Source organism: Cynoglossus semilaevis, chromosome 5, assembly GCF_000523025.1.
Source record: "Cynoglossus semilaevis isolate Cse_v1.0 chromosome 5, Cse_v1.0, whole genome shotgun sequence".
Classification (NCBI taxonomy): Eukaryota; Metazoa; Chordata; class Actinopteri; order Pleuronectiformes; family Cynoglossidae; genus Cynoglossus; species Cynoglossus semilaevis.
In genome coordinates this window covers 7,309,706-7,330,676 of record NC_024311.1, presented here as the reverse complement: position 1 = coordinate 7,330,676, position 20,971 = coordinate 7,309,706, and the positions used below count along the sequence as shown (strand labels likewise).

General features: G+C 39.4%; 4 protein-coding genes across 6 annotated transcripts in view; 2 read left to right on the top strand and 2 right to left on the bottom strand.

Annotated features, from left to right (window-relative positions):
- psmd13 (proteasome 26S subunit, non-ATPase 13) overlaps positions 1-883 on the bottom strand; it is a 4,176-nt gene extending 3,293 nt beyond the window's left edge. Inside the window, 2 exon segments of the mRNA XM_017032695.2 lie at positions 555-566; positions 633-883. Of these exon segments, the coding sequence (XP_016888184.1) occupies positions 555-566; positions 633-764 (144 nt within the window). The 5' untranslated portion in view covers positions 765-883.
- A 98-nt stretch (positions 884-981) lies between these two features.
- sirt3 (sirtuin 3) lies at positions 982-4,878 on the top strand. Its single transcript, XM_008310220.3, has 8 exons — positions 982-1,843; positions 1,923-1,974; positions 2,136-2,315; positions 2,383-2,615; positions 2,694-2,794; positions 3,097-3,258; positions 3,457-3,672; positions 4,575-4,878. The coding sequence occupies exons 1-8, from the start codon at positions 1,783-1,785 to the stop codon at positions 4,596-4,598; spliced, it is 1,029 nt and encodes a 342-aa protein (XP_008308442.1). The 5' UTR covers positions 982-1,782; the 3' UTR covers positions 4,599-4,878.
- A 635-nt stretch (positions 4,879-5,513) lies between these two features.
- cdhr5a (cadherin-related family member 5a) overlaps positions 5,514-20,971 on the top strand; it is an 18,464-nt gene continuing 3,006 nt past the window's right edge. The window contains exons 1-10 of one of the 3 annotated variants that reach the window (XM_017032467.2): positions 5,514-5,841; positions 18,190-18,362; positions 18,783-18,842; positions 18,961-19,050; positions 19,130-19,216; positions 19,371-19,475; positions 19,551-19,736; positions 20,374-20,464; positions 20,548-20,645; positions 20,737-20,943. In XM_017032467.2, the coding sequence (XP_016887956.1) occupies positions 18,336-18,362; positions 18,783-18,842; positions 18,961-19,050; positions 19,130-19,216; positions 19,371-19,475; positions 19,551-19,736; positions 20,374-20,464; positions 20,548-20,645; positions 20,737-20,943 (951 nt within the window). In that variant the 5' untranslated portion in view covers positions 5,514-5,841; positions 18,190-18,335. Of the gene's footprint in view, positions 5,842-11,232; positions 11,349-16,844; positions 17,046-18,189; positions 18,363-18,782; positions 18,843-18,960; positions 19,051-19,129; positions 19,217-19,370; positions 19,476-19,550; positions 19,737-20,373; positions 20,465-20,547; positions 20,646-20,736; positions 20,944-20,971 lie in introns of those variants that run through there. The other 2 variants (XM_025055628.1, XM_008310218.3) reach the window with 2 other exon arrangements.
- Positions 7,630-12,327, bottom strand: drd4b (dopamine receptor D4b). Its single transcript, XM_008310217.3, has 4 exons — positions 11,244-12,327; positions 10,446-10,558; positions 9,564-10,156; positions 7,630-8,268 (listed from the first exon to the last, which is right to left on the bottom strand). The coding sequence occupies exons 1-4, from the start codon at positions 11,529-11,531 to the stop codon at positions 8,066-8,068; spliced, it is 1,197 nt and encodes a 398-aa protein (XP_008308439.1). The 5' UTR covers positions 11,532-12,327; the 3' UTR covers positions 7,630-8,065.

Here is a 20,971-nt window from a genome sequence, read left to right as displayed (position 1 = left end):
ATATATATATATATATATATACACCTTATATTTGTGTCTGAGTATATATAATAGATAAAACACCAAACTGTAGGGATGCAATACATATATATAATGTTGTAGTGTATATACATATATATGAATTAACAAATTCTCTCATTTATCTGCTAATTGAAGGGCATATTTTTTTTAAATCAAAGTTCTAGGCTTATTTTAACCTTAACCTTTTTTTACCGTTCTTTTGCTATGGTAGCACACGAACAGACTGATTTTCAAAAATCGTGATTTAATAAATTTAACATAACTAAGGCAATACGAGAACATGATGGATGTGATTATTAGTTTGCCGAATAAACAATTATAACCTGTAATCACAGCTACATTAAGTCAATTCTGACAAAAACATCACCGTCACTCAATTAGTAGCGGTGACGCCATGTAGTTAACTTGTCAAGCTCATTCAGTAAGATTTCTACATGGTTAAATATTGTATGACTACTCCTCGATCTGTATTTGTAATTTATAAACTAAAGGTGACATGCCAGTAAATGCTTGGGCTTATATTTTAGCCTCGGAAAAGGAGTTAGCTCCACGCATGACTCAGCTATCGCTTGCAATGAATGGGCGAGCTTAGCCTAGCGTTAGCACGGAACGTTAGCTGTGAGTAGGGTTTTTTTTTTTTACCTTTTGTTGTACAACTCCTCCAGACTGTGCCACTGTGCCGCCATCTCCGGTGTGGAGCTGGTGCTCTGCTGTTGTTTGAGGTAGCCAATAACATCTTTCATCGTTGCAGCGGGCAGATATCTTGAGGACTAATAACTGATGTTGGATTGTTCAACTGATGTCAAACGGCTAACTGTCTGACTTGCAGTTGCCACTAGTCGCAAAGACTTCTGGGAAATAGATGCGGCGTTGCTGCGTTCAGGTACCACAGTCAACGTAAAAAAAGAACTAGGGAAGAACTTGATATTCAGATTTTCCACACCAAAACATACGCAGTGTGTAATTTACGTAACGCCTACATTTAAAGCGTATATAGAATTACACAGGCGAAATAACTAAAAGTAAAACTAACATTAATGTTACCAGTTATTATGTCATCATTTGGTCATTTTATCATTTTTGCAGATAGACTATTTGCTTTGGCATAAAATAGATTAAATGTAGTCTAATATTTGTTCATGGTCTTCGACTTTCTGTGTTGTTTTTCGATTAAGTCAACTTTTACCAGGTACTAATTAATGCACTAAATAAATTTTACAAAATGTAGTACATTAGCAAAATGCCTCAAAGTGTTTGTCACTGTGAGCCTCTCCTACTCCTGCCCCACCAGGCACCAAACCCCTGGGCACACACGCTGGGCACACTGGCACACATATGTCCAGTGATAACGCTCCTGAGGAAGGCGCTAATGCGCAAAGCTTTTACCGGTAGATGTTAACCAGTTGAAGAAGTAATACTCAAGGGAATCATGGGAAATGTAGGATTTACTGGGCATATGACTTAAGCGTATGGTTAACAATGAAGAGTACATTTCAGAGTAAGTGGAGACAGGCTTTTAATCGGCTAGTATTTATAAAGGGGTCACCGGTAGTTTGAATTAGCGCGGTTTTTTAACATGTGATCCAGCGATAAAGCTCCCACGTATAACCTAAGTTAGGCTACGTTGCTAGCAACATAGTGGTGAAGTTCTAGGACTACAGCTACGTAAAGAGGACACTTTCACTTTGTTTTGACGGAGAACACGCTTTCATAGCTCGGTTGCAGGGGGACATACGTTCGCAGCTGTGTGCCTTCGTCATTATGACGTCTTTTCTGAGCTCCTTGTTACTGTCAACAATTAGCACGAGGCTTCAGGCACACGGTCAGTTCACACATACATTAAACTCACAGGAAACTGTTCCTACTTAATCATGATGGGTGACATGACATGTACTTTGTAGGTTGTGGTCTGTGGCGTTTGTGTGCAGCTGGAGGAGCAGCTCCTCTGTACAGGTACGAGGTTCTTTCAGGACACTTTTAATGCTTTAACTGGGTACAGAGTAAAGGTCAATACAGCTGGTACTCCGAGACTCAAACATTTTTCAGAGTAAGAATATTGCGTTGTCCAATGTCCACTTCGGTCATATCTGTTTGCCTGTTGTTCTTTTTTGTAGAAAAATAAACTCTTGCCACGTGGATGGACGTCGAGGTCTTTGCACTCGTGATGGCAGCTCAGAGGTCAAAGGGCTGACCCTGAAGGACATTGCCAAAAACATCAGAGAATCGCAGTACAAGAGAGTGGTGGTGATGGCTGGAGCAGGGATCAGTACACCCAGTGGTATCCCTGATTTCAGGTACATGCAATTTTATTGGTTCATGTTTTACATCTGCTCCAAATACTGACTTGGTATTGGCTGTCAGGTCTCCAGGCAGTGGCCTCTATGACAACCTTCAGCAGTATGACCTGCCATATGCCGAGGCCATCTTTGAGATCAACTTCTTTCATCACAACCCGAACCCATTCTTTGCTCTCGCCAAAGAACTCTATCCAGGAAACTACCGACCCAACCTTAGCCACTACTTCGTACGTCTGCTTCACCAGAAGGGTCAACTCCTCCGCATGTACACACAGAACATCGACGGGCTGGAGAGATGTACGTATGACATCACTACACATCATCAGCATTGATGCCCTCAGCATTCATTTCACCGCCCTCTTTGCTCATGTGCAGTGGCAGGGATTCCTCCAGAGATGCTGGTTGAAGCCCACGGCACCTTTGCTACGGCCACCTGCACCGTCTGCCTCAGAAAATACAAGGACGACGACCTACGAGTGAGTGTCAATCTACCAGACACATCTTCACTATGATTGGATTTTTCTATTTTTGACAAGAGGGCAACACATTATAAAAGGTGATTAAACTCAAATTAATGATAACAATAACAACAGTAATAAAGTATTACATTACATATTTTCCAGATATTTCAATGTCAAATTATTATTTTTATTTATGATATATTTTTATGTTTTTATGCCACCTGAACCCAAACCCAAAAAATATCGATACAATTTCAAATTATTTATTATAACAGTGAACTCACTTGTTTTTTCATTTTATTTCCGTTGCCACTCAGACCGACGTCCTAAATGGCACAGTCCCTAAATGTCCTACTTGTAAAGGTGTGATAAAGCCTGACATCGTGTTTTTCGGGGAGGAACTTCCGCAGCATTTTCTCAAGTATCTGACAGACTTTCCTCTGGCCGACCTGCTCATAATCATGGGCACTTCACTGGAGGTGAGTGAATAAAAGAGAGCCTTGAAACATTAATTACCAGATGTTAAAATATCATAGTGATATATGATCTAATTTAACTGAAGCTCTTGAGTGTGCCTACAATGCATTTAACACCAATGATTGGACACAACCAATCATTCCATCCTGGGTTTCCCACAGTTATTTTTATACTTCTATTGTTTGCTCTTTGCCCTGTAGGTGGAGCCCTTTGCCAGCCTGGCTGGAGCTGTGCGCAGCTCTGTCCCTCGTCTGCTCATCAACAGGGACTTGGTTGGGCCTTTTGCCTGGCGCCGTCGTCCTCAGGACGTTGTGCAGCTGGGTGACGTGGTGAGTGGGGTGCAGGCCTTGGTCGATGTCCTGGGCTGGACACCTGAGCTGAAAGCTCTAATGGCTGAAGCTGTGGAGGACACTAGTGTGAGTTTTACTATTAGTTACTATTAAGTTTCATCATAGTACAGTTTAAAGAATATTAATTAGGGATGTCAGATAATATCGGCCGACAGATATTAGCATAATTATGTAATATCTGTAAGTGTTATTGTTTTTTTCTAATGAAAACCCAATATCGTCTGGGTTTCTCTAAAAGATCTGTGCCCTATAAATTAGTTTTGGGGATAAACAGATGTATATTAAAGTGAAAGTCACTAGATGGCAGCATTGCAGCTCATTTTATTAATCTATTTTCATAATCAGGGGATTGTATGCAGAATGCTGGTGCCAGGAACTAATACAGGGGTTTGTACAGATAAATAATTAAATATTACCAGGTCTATATCGGTATCGGTTGATATCGGAAATTAGGTGTTTGGACACTATCGGCATATCAGATATTGACCAAAAGATAATGCTGGACATTCCTAATATTAATCCTAGATTTTATAACAAGTTTAAATATCATTTGTTAGAACACAGCATATACTACATGATGTTTAAAACAAGAGAAAATTGTTTTCTTCAGGCTTGGATCCCATGTTTCCCACACTGTAATTTAATAAGATGATGAAATTAGTCGGTAACACACACCAACTGATGAGAGGGGAACAAATAATAAAAGGTCATTCAATGCACATGACCTATTACAATAGGTACAAACAGGTCATATTTTCCAGTTATATCAGTTTCACATTATTATAATTTAATATAATAAAGATGTAAACATTAAAGATGTAACGAAACAACTCAACTCATGGTATGATATGATTCACACTTTTTCAACACTATTCACAAACCACTGGAAACACCTGCTGCTTGTTTCTCAACACATTTTGGTCAAAGGCAGTGAATGCTTCACGCTGAACACTCCTGTTCACCCGCAGGCTGCGAGAAAAACTGAGGAATGACGTCATTTCTTTGTGTCTCGCTGGAGGTTTGACTTCGTTTGCTGCAAGAAACACAAAGGGTGGGATGACACTGTGTTACAGAGGATCTGACAGATGTTCAAGGTGGATAAGTAACAAGAGGTAGCAGTGAAATACAGAGTAATAGAAACAGGTGAGTTTCACTTAGACCTGGGATCTGCAACCTTTAGAACTAACGGGCCATTTATTTATCATTTAACCACCAGGTAAAATTCACCAGGAGCTGCAAACACATTTGAACAATTCCAATGAGGACAGGCAGGAGCTGCAAACACATTTGAACAATTTCAACGAGGACAGTAGTGCTGTGTGGACCATGCGTTGTTTAATCTTGCTGCTCTTCAGAAAAAACATGACAATGATCACAGTCACACACACAGCCTTGGTTAGTGGGTTAAACTCACCTGGTCACCCACAGTGTCCTGAGGTGGAAAAACTGATTTTGAAGTCGATGGTACCATGGCGTTGTTTTGCTGTTGGCAAGCAAACTGTAATATTTTGTGTGGAGTATAATTGTTTGAAACTTAATTTGGTTGACCAAATGGTATTGTAAAAAATGTTATCAACGTTTCTGTTCTGTCCAAAAATAATAGTGAGTTTTATGAAATAATGATGTAAAATATTTAATGAAATGTACTATTGGTTCCTGCAACTTCGTGATTCTCCAGATGTTCTCAACTCAATAAAAACTCTGTTCTATCCACATTTGTTATTCCCAGGTCACATGATTAAAGTTTCATGTTTTACTTCTCTTTGTCTGTCTTAAAATCTACTTAAAGAGCATGTCTAGAAACCAAATCTAAAGATGGAATTTGATAACAGTGTAAGTAGCTGCATCTCTACATCTGCAAATATTTGAAATCCTCATTATTTATTATACATATTATAAGTGGCTTTTTTTTTACACTACAGTGCGATTTTGCAATCAGGAATCATCATTCTAATTACCAACTTAGCAGCGGCGCCATCTTGAATCCTACTGGTTTCTTGCTAGAACTAGAGCTCGTACGCAAACGATATGTGACGTCAAAAATACGGGTGTTCTGGATACGAGAGTTTTTATTTTTAGTGGCGTCGTATGTGGACAGTTGCCGTTGACGCTGCTTGAGGAATATCTGCGAACATTGCGAGATCAAATTTAAATCTTCGAGGACGGAGAAGCCCGCGAACTGCAGCGTTTGACGGATCACTTCAGGAAGTTGACGGACCAGGAAGTTGATTAAAGGTAAGGTTGACAAATTAGTTTTAAAAGTTTGATAAACTAAGAAGATTATTATCGAACGAATATAAATATGTATAACGGGATATTAAATATGTGTGTGTGCAGTTCACGTTATTTACTTTTACTTCGTTTCACCGAAGCACCTTTAGCTTAAATACTAGTCTCGGCACTCAGGTCAAAGTGGGTTGTTTTTCATAATTAGGAAGATTGATTCATTTAAATTTGTCATGATAAATACACCGCTACCCCGTGATTAATCAAATTGAAATGTAATTGTTTGATGGGCAGAGTCTGTTTTTCTTGTGCTAACATTTGACAGCCATTGTTAATTACTTTTAAATCACAAGTCTCAAAAGAGCTGTGCTTATATTTGGTTCCAATCAGAGGCAGTGATATCAATGATGCATTCACTGTCCAAGAAAAAAAGATTAATGGTCGCTGAGCGCTTGCTGCGAAATACATCATTGGTTCTGTTGATAAAAATTAAATTCTCACTTCTCATTTGAAGGCAAATTCATTAGTTTGTGTTAAAAATGGTTGAAAATGGGTGGCTAATGTACTTCTTTAAGATAACCCCTTACTAGTTTTGACAAACATACTATAAAGTATGATCTGCCAATATGATCTTGTGAACACAAAGTTTAAACTATAAGTAAAATCCAATAATTAATAAAAAGTCAAATATAAGTAAAATCCAATAATTAATAAAAATAAAAGTCAAATATTTTGGCATGTAGAATATTAATCGTCCAAACCTGATGTCTGAGACATGCATTTAAGGATACACAGAAATACTTTCTTTGTTATCCCAACAATGATATAATAATTCCCAATTCTGGTTCATTATACTACATAAGTCACAAATGATTCCATTGCTTTATTTTTTTTTCTAAAGCAGCTTCTACATTTAACTCCAATTTTCACCTCTCCTGGCTAAAGAAAGAAATGTGTTTTGGTCGACACTGACGTCGGTGTCATAAGAAAAGTTTGCTGTTAACACCCTCTATGAATATCATCTGCAGCGGGGAACTTTGCTTCTTTTCTGAGGTGTGAGTGCTGTAAAGAATTCAGAAAAGCAAGAACTGTTAAACTGTAGTTAAAATCAAAATCCAATCAGAGATGTGACTTTTTTAATCCCAATACCGATTGCTGGCCGATTCCTCGGCTTAGCAAAACATTGTCGAATAAATAAACTGTATACCTTAGACTTAAATATTACTTTCCTAACACTTGTTCCTAAATGACATAACAAATGAACACATTGACACGTCCAATCAGTCATTTTTAATGAACCAGATGAAGTTCGTAGTGCTGTGTTCATCAGCAGGAGTCCTACCTCAGGTCTATTTGCTCATTTTACCTTGTAAGCAGTTTGGGGTAATGTTTCTGAAAAGCTATTCTATTTGGGGGAAAGTGCCAGTATGTATAACATACTGTACTCATGTAAATCGACCAGGCTAACAGAAATACACATTGCTTCATGCATAGAAATTTTTCTGCAACCTCTTACACAATATCGATATCAAGCTCACTGATTCCGAACCACTGTGCTGTAGCACATTAGCATGCAGTAAGAGATCGTGAGGTGTAATGTTGGAAATTTCTTTCACTTTCACACTAAAAACTATTATTTATTCACTACAAATAATTAGTTGAGGCTGAGGCTGAGGCTGTGCAGCAGAGATAAGCATAATTAAATAACTTACCACTAGGTGACAGAAGATGGCTATGGAAGCTAACAAAAGAAAAGGACTTGGAACAGTTGAAGGTCTGCGTGTGTCTTATGTCTATTCCTGCAAGTACATCAGCGTTGTGTTTCACTAAACAGGCACAGGTTTCACACAGAGTTATTAAGTTGTGGCTATAATCTAGAAGATTACGTTTCATATACCTTTGTGATATTTTTGTTTGGTGGTGCTCAGTGGTATTTTTGTTATGTAAAATATGTGCCGCGGCTCAAAGAATGTTGTGAAACACTGACCTAGACTACAAGCTCCTTAGTGGTGAGATTTTAAGTTTATTCAACACATGTTTTGGCAGCTGTGGTTGTACTGAATCCAAGCGTCTATTTCTAAGACTGGCTCACAACAAGTGTGTTAATGTCTTATGCAAGGCAACTTTAAAAAACATTGGCGCGAAAGTCTGTCAGTCTCCGGTTGTTTACAGTTGATCCAGACCCGACACATTTCTGTATCACATCTCTGCTGCTTCTGGCAGAGAGAAATTGTTAGCAGCAGGTACGGAAACATTTCTTGAAGAACTTCTTGAACTCTGTGTTAAAAATGGTGTAGATGATGGGATTGAGGGCGCTGTTGACATAGCCCAGCCAGGTTACGGTGCTCATCAGACTCTGCGAAATACTGCAAGTTAAACACACGGCTCGTGTTGTATGGACAACGAAGAATGGTGTCCAGCAGAACAGGAAGCAACCTGTATAAACACAAGAGGACGAAGTAACTCTGTTAGGTTCATCGATCAAATACTTCTGTTGTTAGAATTAAAAACAACAGCTTTGTGTTTGTTTTATCGTTATAGGCATGGAATGACAATACTATCATTGGAATTTCCATGATCAGAATGGTCTTGGTAGTAGTTTGGGATAACTTAAGCATCTTCACATCTATTATGTTCAAGACTGTGGGTCATGTGATGGTCCTGTGTCATGGCAATGAGACTAAATGAGACCAGTGCAAAGTGGTAAATGTTTCATTATTTCTTGTTATTAAAATAAAATCCACAAATGAAGTTAAAGCTCTGGTGCTCACTTGTAGTGTAGTCGTAGAATAAAAAATGTTGAGATAGTACAAACGTTCTCATAGTAGTCCTTATACCGTTGTACCAAACATTACAACAACATCCAGATTTAACAGGAACTCTGTCTATAAAAGTACCAGCCGACAAAATGTTTGGGGTAAATCAGACTAATCGGTCTGGGTTCATTTTAGACCAAGCTGGCCAAGTACAACGCAGACTCATAATTTAAACTGAAGACATCACAGCTTGAGGGGCATTCCATCCATCACACAAAGAACAGAATTTCTTACAAGGAGTCATCAAACACACAACACCGGCAACAAAATATAAAACACCATCTGGAACGTGAAGGTTTTTTAACAACAGTAAGAAAAAGAAATGGTCTTTAGGCCTTTAGGTCTGTTTTTACATCACACCATATTTGTGCTTCTTAATAATATTGCACCCTTTGCCCCTTACCCACAGTGCAAGAGTGTGAAGATAAGAAAAATCTGTTTTTTAAGAAATGATTAGTGGTGTGCTTCACGAAATAAACTGAATTAAAACACGACTTCACTCTGGCAGGTGGACATACTACCACTGTAGCTTTACGTGTCATCCACACTATCGATAACAAAGCTTATTTGCTTTCTTTATTGTTCATAAATTCTTTTACCATTTGTATTTCTGACAGAGTAGGAATAGAAGCTAAATCTGTAACATTTTAGTTTATCAGTTTAAACAGAGAGGGTTGGAACTTTGACACTTGTTATTATCATTTCTCATGCCCAGTTATCACCAAGACTATAGGGCAGAAGTCAGATAGTCTGCCTGCAAGAGATGGTGGGAGTGTGGGATCATGTGTTACTCTGTAATTGGATTAAATGCTTTACACTGCCATGAGCCTCTTGTTTAGAGACATACAGCCAGAATTGGTGCTTTTATCCCTGGTAGAAAACCTGAGCTGTAATTGGAGAAAGGTTGGGACCCACCTACTACCACGGGTAGCACCTTCATCGCTTTTCTCTCCCTGCTGTTAATCTTGGCTCTCTTCTTTAGATGCTGCTGTTGACTCAGCGTCACCGTGGCCACTGAGTTTTCTTGGTACTGCCTGGGATAAGGAATGTGCTTTGTATAGTTGTCCCCGTCATCCAGCCGAGATTGGGCCAAGTCCCTCTCGATGATTCTGGGCAGAGGCATGGGCAAAGGTCCGGAGATGGTGCCCGCCAACGGGGGCAGTGCGGTGGCAACTGCGGCATGCTGCAGCTTTCGGCAGGCATCGATGCTGCTGCGTAGTTTGGCCTGACGAGCTTCTTCCCACTGCTGCAGGCCACGGAAAACACCAAAGTACAGCAGGACCATAATAGGGCAAGGGATGAAGAAGGAGCAGACCGAAGAATAAACCACATAATTATTGTCCTCCAGTTTGCACTCACTGGGGTCACGGTTAGGCACGTTGTTGATGCCAAAGATGACTGGTGAGGCCACAGCAAGTGCAAACAGCCAGGTGGCCAGCAGCAAGATGAGCTGACGATGATCCACATGTTTACGGTTATAATTTAGAGGAATGGACACAGCAATAAACCTGCAAAACAGGGAGTAAACAAAACACATAAAAAGCCACATTAAAAGCAAACACACACATTCCATTACATACGACAAATTAAGCAAGATTTCAACAACGCACAGAGCAGACAGCGTCAATGTCTATTTACGGTCCTTACATTAGAACCATTAGCATATGAGACAAATTTGATTAGTTGTTTGAAATGTCACCACTAGCACCTAGCCCTGAGGCTAAAAACAACTACTTCATGTGTATACTTGTGTTTCCTCATACTTCACCCAGACAAGAACACATACTGTAAAGATACCTGTCCACACTGATGGCACAGAGGTTGAATATAGAGGCTGTGCATAGCATCACATCCATGGTCATCAAACTGTCACATATCACCGTGTTCAAGGACCAAACGCCACCTTGAAACTAGAACAAAATGCCACATTAGCTTTTCCAAATCTACAGTGAAAATGTGTGCAATCCTCTTGTATTTGCCACATTGCAGCAAGGACAATATATCCCCTCTTAACAAACATATGTTCCTCTCCCTTTTGCAACGTTTACCCACAGCTCAGACACAACGGGAACAAACACTCAGTTTGACATTTGTTAAATTGACAGACTACAGGTCCAGATAACAAGATCACAAATGCAGGAGGTGAAGTGGACAGACATGATATATATTTATTTGTGTACATATATGTATATGTATATATATATATAGATATATATGTATATATATATACATATCTACGCATGAATACATATATAAACATTTGTGTATATATGTATGTATATAGTTATATACATATACACATGTATACATATACAAACATATATATGCTAATATATAGCTGTATTATTGTGGGTCACACTGGTGTTAGAGAGTCCTTGTTGGACCTGTTGGAGGTGGAATGTTAGGAGTGTTGGAGACAAACTACTATCGTCCAAATACTGTGCAAAACATATGTAGGAACCAGCAATGACTAACTGTTGTTGGTCCAAATTAACGCAAACAATTAATTTACATTAAATTTCGTCACTAATGATCTGTCCCCGCTCTCAAAGAAAAGCTGACTGTCGCGTCTCCAATCGTCCACAGTGTGTTTACCTCTGCGTAAACGAAGAGCGGCAGCACCAGCACGGCCAGCAGGAGGTCCGCGAACGCCAGGCTTACAATGAAGTAGTTGGTGGTAGTTTTGAGAGCCTTCTCCAGGTACACGCTCACACACACCAGCACGTTCCCACCAGTGACGGTAACAATCAGCAGGATCCCGAACACCAGAGCAAACACGTTGTAATGAGTGGCCGCAGTCGCAGCCCGCGCATCGGTGTCCGGATCTGTGAAGTTCTCCGACATGTTCATCGGTGACTGACGGGTTACTTGTCTGACGCACATACACTTCCTCCGGTTTGTGGTTCATCTGCGGGACGATTGCGCTCCGTGCGCCCCGTTCTTAAAACGCACAGCCGCAGCGCTGGCTCTCAGCAGGTCCGCTTCCATCCGTCCGTCCGTCCGCCCGCGTGGCTGAGTGGAAGCTGCGTCCACAGAACGAGGATGTTTGCACAGCGAGCGAAATCAAAGGGCAAGGGCTTAAATCCAGACGCACAAATCTGATTAACGAGGCTGTTAACAGCCACACAAAAGGGAGGTGTTAGCTGCACACTTGTATCAATCAGCTGATTGAAAAGAAAGAAAGAAAGAACAAAAAAACCCCAATATTCCAGTGTTATGTCGTTGGCCACAGGCAAAGAAACTAAAAAAATACATCCATAAATTCAACCAGAAATAGACATTTCTATTGACTGCTGTCTGATGGACTTTTATTGTAATTGCCTGAAAAAAAAACACATTTATTTATAAGCACCATTGACTAAGTTTTTCTTTCAATTTACTAGAAATGTCAGTTTATATTTGCTTTATTGAGTCATGCTGAACGCAAACAGTAATATTTCACAAACCCCAACTGTATGTCGCGGATAAATTTACCATTTTTTGAGCCAGGGAACAAACTAGTTTCCAAGTTACCATGGCGATTTCAAATAGTCTACATTAAAAGGCGTAATGTTAGAGTCAAGAGTCACAGTGTTAATTGACATGTGCACAGTAAACACGGTGGTGTAGCAGTGCTAGGAAATCCTTGCTTTGCCTCTACTGCCCTGTGCGAAGCATAAAAACATTTAGTTACAGGGGGAAAAAAATGGAAGAAAAATACACCAAAGATGAAGTATAATAATAATAATAAGGACTACATTTTAGAGTCCAAAGAATTATTCTGCACACTTCATTATTGACAGCCATGTTTTCAGTTAAATTTGAATCCAGAAGATTCCAAACTGACTTGGAAGCAGCAAGGCATTATTTATTTATATTTTAATTTACCCCCATAGCCCCATATTTACCCCCAGACCTCCCCCAGATTGAATCTCTCTCTCTCTCTCTCTCTCTCTCTCTCTCTCACTCTCTCTCTCTCTTTCTCTCTCTTTCACGGCTGCAGTGTCTTTAAAAAGTAACTCAGACTGATTTCACTCTCAGTTGAAAGTTGTGATCTTCAAAGATGCCACGTGCACACTACACGTTTTCCTGTTACAGTCACTTTGGAGTCTGATGTCAGGGTGTTTGTACCCTGGTGGATCCTGTTGCTTGAAAAAATGCTATGGTCCAATTAAGTTTTCACACTTAGTCACAGTTATTCACAAGCCTGAGGACCAAATGTAGAATTTTCAGAATCACATGGATGGTTCCTACAGATGTCAGTGTGACAGGTTTGAGAGTGTGTTTGTGTCGCATCTGTCAGCGGATGTCATGTCATGTGGATTCAATTCACGTCAGACAACCCTGGAGTCTTAAACTTTTTTTGTTTTTTTCAAATCCACTCACAAAACCTGCAGTTTTTTTTCTCTGACTTCAATTACAGTCTATTTCTAATTTGTTTTGTTTTTTAATCAATTGTAGCTCTTTTTATTCTCTTTTTTTTTTCATTGTTTGGTTCCAAAAAAGTTCAAAACAGACCTGTCAATTTACTGAAAAGTATGTGTTAACTGCCATTAATATTTTTTTTAATTAATCAGATTAATTATTTTTTATATTTGCAAATGCTTTTCTTTCTCCTCTAGTGATTCCAAATGTAGATCCCTCTGTTCCAGTGTTAGTAACCTGATGTTCAGATGGAACAGCATCTTTACTATGATCACACTTTGACTACAGTTACATTGTTGAAAAAACGATATATATCACCTATAGTATTGCAATATACTGCAACATATTGTTATATTACCCCTGTATCGTGATGCACATCTTTCACCAGATTTTGGTGAAAGATGTGCATCACCCCTAATTTATACCTGTTGTTATTTACACACATTGTCTTATTCATGATTAGAAATTATTTATTTATTTATTTATGAGTAATCATGAGAAATTTTGATAACAACTAGTCATGATTAATTGTGATTAATCCACAGCTGCTCTGTGATTACTCAGATTTATCATAAATGATGTCCGTTTTTTATTCTGAGATGCTCTCACTCTTCTTCTCCATCAGAAACAGCTATTTCACACGGCAATAGGACTTGAATGAATGGATTAGTGAAAAATTAATACAGCGTTGATTCTATTCCTGGCTTGGCCAGTATTAATTCTGGTCTTTGACGTGGATTACATAGAGTCATTCACTCATTCATCTTGTACCAGAGAGCTGGAGTTTCTTTGCTTATTTATTCACTTTTTTAATTTTTCAGACCACAGGATAACAATGATTATGATTATGATTATAAAAATAAGGAATAAAATGTCTGTTGAGCTAAAGAGGCTTTTAAACCCGAATGAATCTTTGTAAACAAGTGACGCAGATTCACACGGGATTCATTTACAAATCAAGGTAAAACAATGAACTGTTGTTACTTTTTAAAGGTGAGGTAAAAAAAAATCTTATATTTTAAAAGATTAATTCTGACGGGATATTGTTTCAATGTCTCTTTCATCTCTAGGAATGTAATGATGCATCGTTTGCAAAAAAAATCACTGGTCACACCATGACACTACCCACTCTAGTACAGTAGGTGGCGGTATGCGCCTAAAAACATTGTTTTTGACCCTCTAATAAACTGAGATGCCAGAACCCTGCATAGCCTAAGTGACGTTCAAGTGTAGAAACAGAACGTGGGAAGAACTTGTTCCACAGACACCAACAGTGTTTTCCAGAGTTCCTTTGAAGAAAGGAACTCTTTCCAGTTCATATTTGTTTCTATTCTTTTGTTGTTTCATATATTTAACCAGGTCAGTCAGACCAGTTTGACTTTTAATCAGAGCAGATCAATGGTGATGTTACTATACTATAATAATACTGTTATTGAAGAGAACAGTTTCAGTTGGTGATGGGATTTTCCATCAGTTCTGACAAAGAGAGGTCAGTGGATTTGGTCACAGTTTGACTGGAGATCATTTGGTTTGAAGATCATTTGTGAGTTGAGTGAATCATAACTTTCTTAATCCCTAGTCATCTCTGTATGTTGGTTCTGTAACTGACCTTGTCCTCCTTTTGTATAGTGTAACAGAACAGTGGTTTCAGTTTCCCCTCACACATACTGTATATATGGAGATATTTTTACACTTCAAATATTAGATTTACCAATTTACCAATGTCTAGTAATACCAAGTAGTAAACCTTTGTTTGTTCACCATACAAGTTTTTTTTTAAATTTTTTTTCTAAACAGTTTGAAATAAATAGTATGTTAAATATGCTGCCCTCTGCTGGATTTCTTGCTAAAAACCACCCTCACACCGAGTACTGCTCTTTCTTTATTGATTTTTTAATGTTTAATGAATAACCTTTGACAGTCTAATTGGTTCAAGCAGATTTATGTGCGACCTGTTTGACAAACTTCACAACTAAAGCGACTGATTACTTTTACAACCACCTGGGGGAGGTGTGGAGCTGTTTCGGGGGCGAGGGGGGCAACAGGGCAACTTATTAAAATTGTAGTATTTTGAAAAGCGGTTTTGTAGGAATCACAGGGTTCAAACCAGTGTACCAGCTGGAATTTATTGATGGTTTTTCTTTTTTTAATTCAAGGAATCCTGAGAATTATGTCTTTACAGTGTTTTTTCTGTTGACAGATATGGCTGTGTGTTGGCCAGAGTCTGGCGATACGATACGTACGTATCACAATACAGTGACAACGATAAGATATAATGTGATATATTGTCATACTATATGCATGATGACATATTGAGTAATATATTTAAGCAATTTAATAATAGTCAAAGTGTCATCATAGTAAAGAGACAATGCTGTTCCATCTGAACATCAGGTACTAACACTGGAACAGAGGGATCTACATTTGGAATCACTAGAGGAGAAAGAAAAGAAAAAGAAAATGAACCACCAGGAATATTTGACTGGGAATTGGTAAAAAAAAAATCAATAAACTGATGGAGGATATTGATACACTATGGTGAAACACTATATTTCAGTGTATCTATATTTTCTTACCCTATTCTATCCCTTCTATCCCTATTGACAAAGCCTTTTCAGAAAAGTGACAGGAATAAATACATTTTCATCAAGGTGTAACACACCGCTGCTGCTGCTGCTGCTGCTGCTGCTGCTGCTGCTGCTGCTGCTGCTGCTGCTGATGCTGCTGCTGCTGCTGTTTTGTTTTTTTTTCACCTTATTTCAGTTTTTATTTGTATTCACGTTGTTTCTTTTCTTCCTGTTTGACATCAGTCCCTGTCTGTCTTTCTAGTGCTTTTCTGTAAATTCAATGGTGAATTCTGTGTGTGTGTGTGTGTGTGTGCATGCATGCGTGTGTGCATGCAGTGACCATGGAAATGGTAAGATAATGTATGAGCTTATCGTGACACTGTGAGCTTGTTCCCACACAGTAAATGGGAAGATGGGAGTTGTGGGGCTAAGTTGTGTGCGTGTGCGTGTGCGCGTGTGTGTGCAAATGGATGACTGCCTTGTGTGTACACTGTGGTGCCTTGTTTACATGTGAAGACATCATGTGTCTCTGTTTGCCTCATTGTGACTGTGTTGAGCTGCTGGCTGACGTTAGACGAAGCTGAAACACAGTCACAAACGCTCTCTGTAAATTCATCTTATCTCCAAAAATAATGTTGTTTTTTTTTGGCACTGATAAGAAAACAACAGGGTCCATTGTTACCCAGTCTGTCTTCAAGAATTTAGCTCTCTGTTTTTCAAAATTCAATCAAAATTCATCACACATGCTGTGCCTTCACCCTGCAGTGCTCTACGCCCCCTGGTGGGACTGACCCCCCCACTTTGGGAACAACGGCATCTGCACATAACGTTAAGTCTTTCTACAGTGAAATTGGTAAATGTTCCCTGTGTACGTCTGGTTTTGGTGATACTTTGTGATACCAGATCAACCAAACTGAAAGGTTGTTGACACCAGCAGAAATAAAAACCAAAACTCCTGATCTGCTGGTCTGTGGACAGGCAAACAAACATCATTTGTTCCTGACTGGTGAACTACTCAGCAAAAGAAATGATGAGTTCAGACATTTGTGAAAAGTTTTCAGTTTCCTCTGCCGGACTCCTCTCTGAATGCATCAGAGCGGCCATTCCAGCTCATACAAATGCAAGTATTTTGGTGGGCGGCGGCGAGTCCTCTGCCACTAGGCGCTTCATGCAATATGTGCCCGTAAGATGAAATCACTAACATTGCAGCTATAGTCGACTCCCACTCTCTGGGCAGCACAGACGGGGCATTATGTGGTGGAGTACCAGCTGGTACCACGGGCTCCCCGTCCTCTGCAGGACTTTGTCTGCAGCTGCCTATGAGATCAGGACATGGAACTGAAGCTGAAGACCGAACCTGTCGGCAGCCTCTTTGGATTTACTCTGATACTTGGTTTCTTTTGTGCTGTTTGCGAGGCTCAAAGATGTAAGTACGTCTGTGATCGTGGGGACGAGCTTCTGTCGTACTGGTGGTGGCGAAGTGTTACCTCATCACCGACAGATATGAGGTGGTCCACGACCCCTCTGCGCCCCTCAACTATTTAGACTTCTTACTCCTTTGTTTTTTTCTCTTATTGAGTTTAGATTGAGTTACATTAAAGTGTCTGTTTGAAATAGAAAGACAAAAATCAACAGAAAAAAAATAAATTCAAATATCTTTTTTTTTTTTTTTGTAGTTATTAAATAATTATTAAGTATCCTTGAGGCCCAGTGCAGTTTTTTAACCCATGTGGACACACTGGCTATAATTTGACTTTTGTTATGCAAGTGGAGCATGTTACACCAACTGAAATAATATATTTAAGTTTTTTATACATAGTTTTTGTATGTTTAGCATTTTTTGCAGCCTGTGTCTAGATGTTCAGATGAGTTTGGTCTATTATTTTGTCTGGGTTTTTTCTTATGTTATTAATGTTCTGCTTCCCACCACCGTCTTTGGTCCGTGTTTTTCCGCCCTCTGTCTGTGGTTCTGGTTCTGTCCTGTTCCTGGTTTACAGTGTTCCCTGTGTCGTTCAGTCAACGTGTCCTTGTCGTCTTGACATCTGCTGTCTAACTCTCCTCACACTCCAGGTTGGAACATGTTCTCCGTTGCGTCTTGTGACGTCTCAAACTCAGCTTTTTCCTGCGTGCTCTTGTTTCTCTTGATTAGTCGCCTCTCGTGTTGGTTTGGAGTACTTTTGTACTTGTTTCCTCATTGGAGACTTTTTAGTTTTTCTGTACAAGATCCAGTGATTTCTTATCTGGACAGCAGGTGGCAGGGTCAACAATATCATATCAGAAATATACAGCAATTAGTTTTATCACTTGCTAACAGGCAAACACAGCAGTTAGCTGTTGTCTGGGAAATAACTGAAGCCAAGTAGCAGGTAAAAGGACACGGACACCGAGAAGCACTTCACTGGATTTTCTGTTAAAAAAAAAAAAATCATAATATTTTGGATGTTGACTTTGGCTCTGATGAAAAGCTGTGAAAAGCCAAATTTCCCCCAGTGCGGGTTGATTCATGACAAAGGTTTAATTTTAATCTATATATTTAATTTTTTCATGTGCTGACTCTTGTGTCGTCACAGTTTGTTCCGTGCCTCCTGGTCCAGTGACGGTCTCTGAAAATAACACTGCCGACCTGCAGGTGGTGCAGATCAGCTCGGGCAACGATGTGACGCTCACAGTCAAGGTAAACCCTGAGGATCTGTTCTACCTGAAGGGAATTGCTCTGATGGTGAAGAAGGGGCTCGACTACGAGGTGAGTTGCAATAAGTTCAGTTACTTAGCTTATCTTACCACTTCACTATATACTATATACTAATTACTATATGTAATTCAATGAGGTAATTATTTATGCAGTATCAACCGACACCGTGAATATTTGTTTGTTAATTTTGAAAAAAAAAAAAGATACAGTACTGGAGAGTATCTGTTATTTTGATGGTGAAATGAAGTAAAATATCACAGTATTTCAGTGGATCAGTATTTGTCAACTACAATTGTAAAAGTTTCTATTATGGTAAAACAAAAACGGTGGCTGTAAACGTTGACAATCTTTTACTGTTGTCGTTCTACCACCAGTTATAGCATTAGTAGTTGTAGCCTTTTCATGCTAACACGGTTACAGTGTCTTTACAGTTACATTGTGGCTTACTTAGTTTTTGTTTTTTTTTTGTAGTCATTGCCCAGTCCACTTCTGGTGGTGTGGGTGCAGTGCAGCAAAAGTAGCTACAGATCTGTAAGTAGAACTCACTCTGCTCTAAACCCATTACCCATTTTTATTGTTGTTGTTCTGAATAGTTAGCACATAACCGAAAAGCGTCCGTATTTACATCAGTGTTTCTGTTGTCCTCAAGGTCAATGTGTCTGTTGAGGTACTGGTCGACAATGTGAACGACAACCCTCCTAACTTTGCTCAAAACCACTACGTGCTGGAGGTCAACGAGGTGAGGGGCGGGGTCACACTTTTCCTGTAACGATAATATTTGACGCATCACTGACTTTGAGTTGTTGTTTCTTCTACAGCTCACACCGGTCAACACCACTGTTGGACTGATTGAAGCAACGGATGTAGACTCCACACCTCTGTATTATCGTCTCGAGTCGACCACAGTAAGAAAACACCGTTCAGCAGTGTTAACTTAGCTAGTAGTAACCTTAGCTAATTCAATTTAAAATAGCAGTGTGAATTTTTATTTCTTTACCTTTAATTGACACATTGTCTACTGTAAAGACAGTGTTTGACCTGATCTGTCTGTCGCCCCAGGATAAATATTTTCAGTTGGAGAAGCCCACCAATCCAAAGATTGTCGTAAAGAACCTCCTAGACTTCGATGTGGTTCAGAAGATCTCCCTGGTTTTACATGTCCAGGTATGGCCGACATGGCAGTACTGAAGAACTGAGTGTGTTTCTTCTTCCTGTCACGCCTTTTCTCCTGTGTTTCAGGATACGTTCAATGGTTCCGCCTCCAATGACCCTTTCTTCACGTCAGTGGCCACCATCACTGTCGTGGTAAAGGACGTTGACAACCGGCCTCCGTGGTTTCAGCCGTGTTTGAGGACCAATTTAGGAAATGCCAAACTGTGTGTGAGCACTGGCTACAAAACTAAAGTCAACTTGACAGAGAAGGAGGTGAGAGACGTACAGAGAGAGTCCATCATGAAGGCGGTTTTAATGGTCGACTGTTGGGCTTTGTATTTTAAAGAAATTCCGGATTCGATTCGATTTTGATTCTTTTTTATTTTTGGTCACAATTTAGGATGTCAGATAATAATGGCCAACTGATATTATCGGACCGATATTGGCATAATTGTGTCATATTGACAAGGATCGTTATTGGTTTTTCCTCCGATGATGAAAACCCAATAATGCAATGCCTGGATTTTGCCAAATGATGTGTTTCCTAAAAATATTTTTTGGGGAAAACAGCTGCATGCAAAGTAAAAGCCACTAGATGGCAGCATTGCAGCTCATTTTAGTGATCTGTTTTAATAATATTTTGTTGGAATTAACTGATTAATTAATTTCATTTGGTGAAACTCGGATTACTTTTCTTCTTGTCTAAAAAATAATTTAATTTATGAATCTAAAAACTGTAGAATCATGTTGCTGAACTGTGTGTTGTTGACAGGTATGTGTTCCACTGGGTTACGTTACTTTTCTATGGCATCCTTAAGTGTTTCATTTTTATTTTATTTAGGAAATGTGTCTGTTAACATGGATGCAAACGCTGACAACAGAATGACTTTATGATTGATTTATTCTCCAGGAGGGGGCGTTAGTGCTGGAGCCTGGACCTGTGTTTGCCAGGGATGGAGACAGAAACAGAAGCGAAATCATCAACTACAGAATACTGCGAGGTTGGTCCTGGAAAAATAACCGTACTAGCTAATTTTGATGTTTTTTATTTCTTTAAAGTCATCTTTTTTTTTGGGATGTTCAGGAAATGAGGGAAACATTTTCCAGATTGATGAAGAAACAGGGAACGTCACCATGACCAAAGCTGCCGATATTATCGGCCCAATAACTCTAACCATCCTGGTAAAATAAAAATATTACAAATATCCCAGAAACTTTCTGAGTTCTATTGAAGTTTATAGCGGAAATAATTTTTTTTTTTTACTGTTGCCAGGCGTTTCAGGTGACGAACAAAGACCAGTTTGCTGTAACACAGTTGACCATTGACGTGATGAAGAGGAGCAGGAACCCTCCACGGTTTGAGAAAGAACGATATGAAGCATTCATTTACAGCAACTCTGTCCCTGAGAGCATGATCCTCCGAGACCGGAGCACAAACCGGCCCTTCAGAGTCAGGGCCAGGGACGAGGACTTTGGCAGTGTGAGTCTAAAATAAAATATAAATTAGA

Excerpts from the sequence above, each read along its gene's own strand:
- sirt3 (XM_008310220.3), top strand. The coding sequence starts at position 1,783 with ATGACGTCTTTTCTGAGCTCCTTGTTACTGTCAACAATTAGCACGAGG. Across the intron at positions 2,316-2,382 it reads AGTGGTATCCCTGATTTCAG|GTCTCCAGGCAGTGGCCTCT; the intron begins GTACATGCAATT and ends ATTGGCTGTCAG. Across the intron at positions 2,795-3,096 it reads ACAAGGACGACGACCTACGA|ACCGACGTCCTAAATGGCAC; the intron begins GTGAGTGTCAAT and ends GTTGCCACTCAG.
- drd4b (XM_008310217.3), bottom strand. The coding sequence starts at position 11,531 with ATGTGCGTCAGACAAGTAACCCGTCAGTCACCGATGAACATGTCGGAG. Across the intron at positions 10,559-11,243 it reads CGCTCTTCGTTTACGCAGAG|TTTCAAGGTGGCGTTTGGTC; the intron begins GTAAACACACTG and ends ATTTTGTTCTAG. Across the intron at positions 8,269-9,563 it reads GGTGCTACCCGTGGTAGTAG|GTTGCTTCCTGTTCTGCTGG; the intron begins GTGGGTCCCAAC and ends GTGTTTATACAG.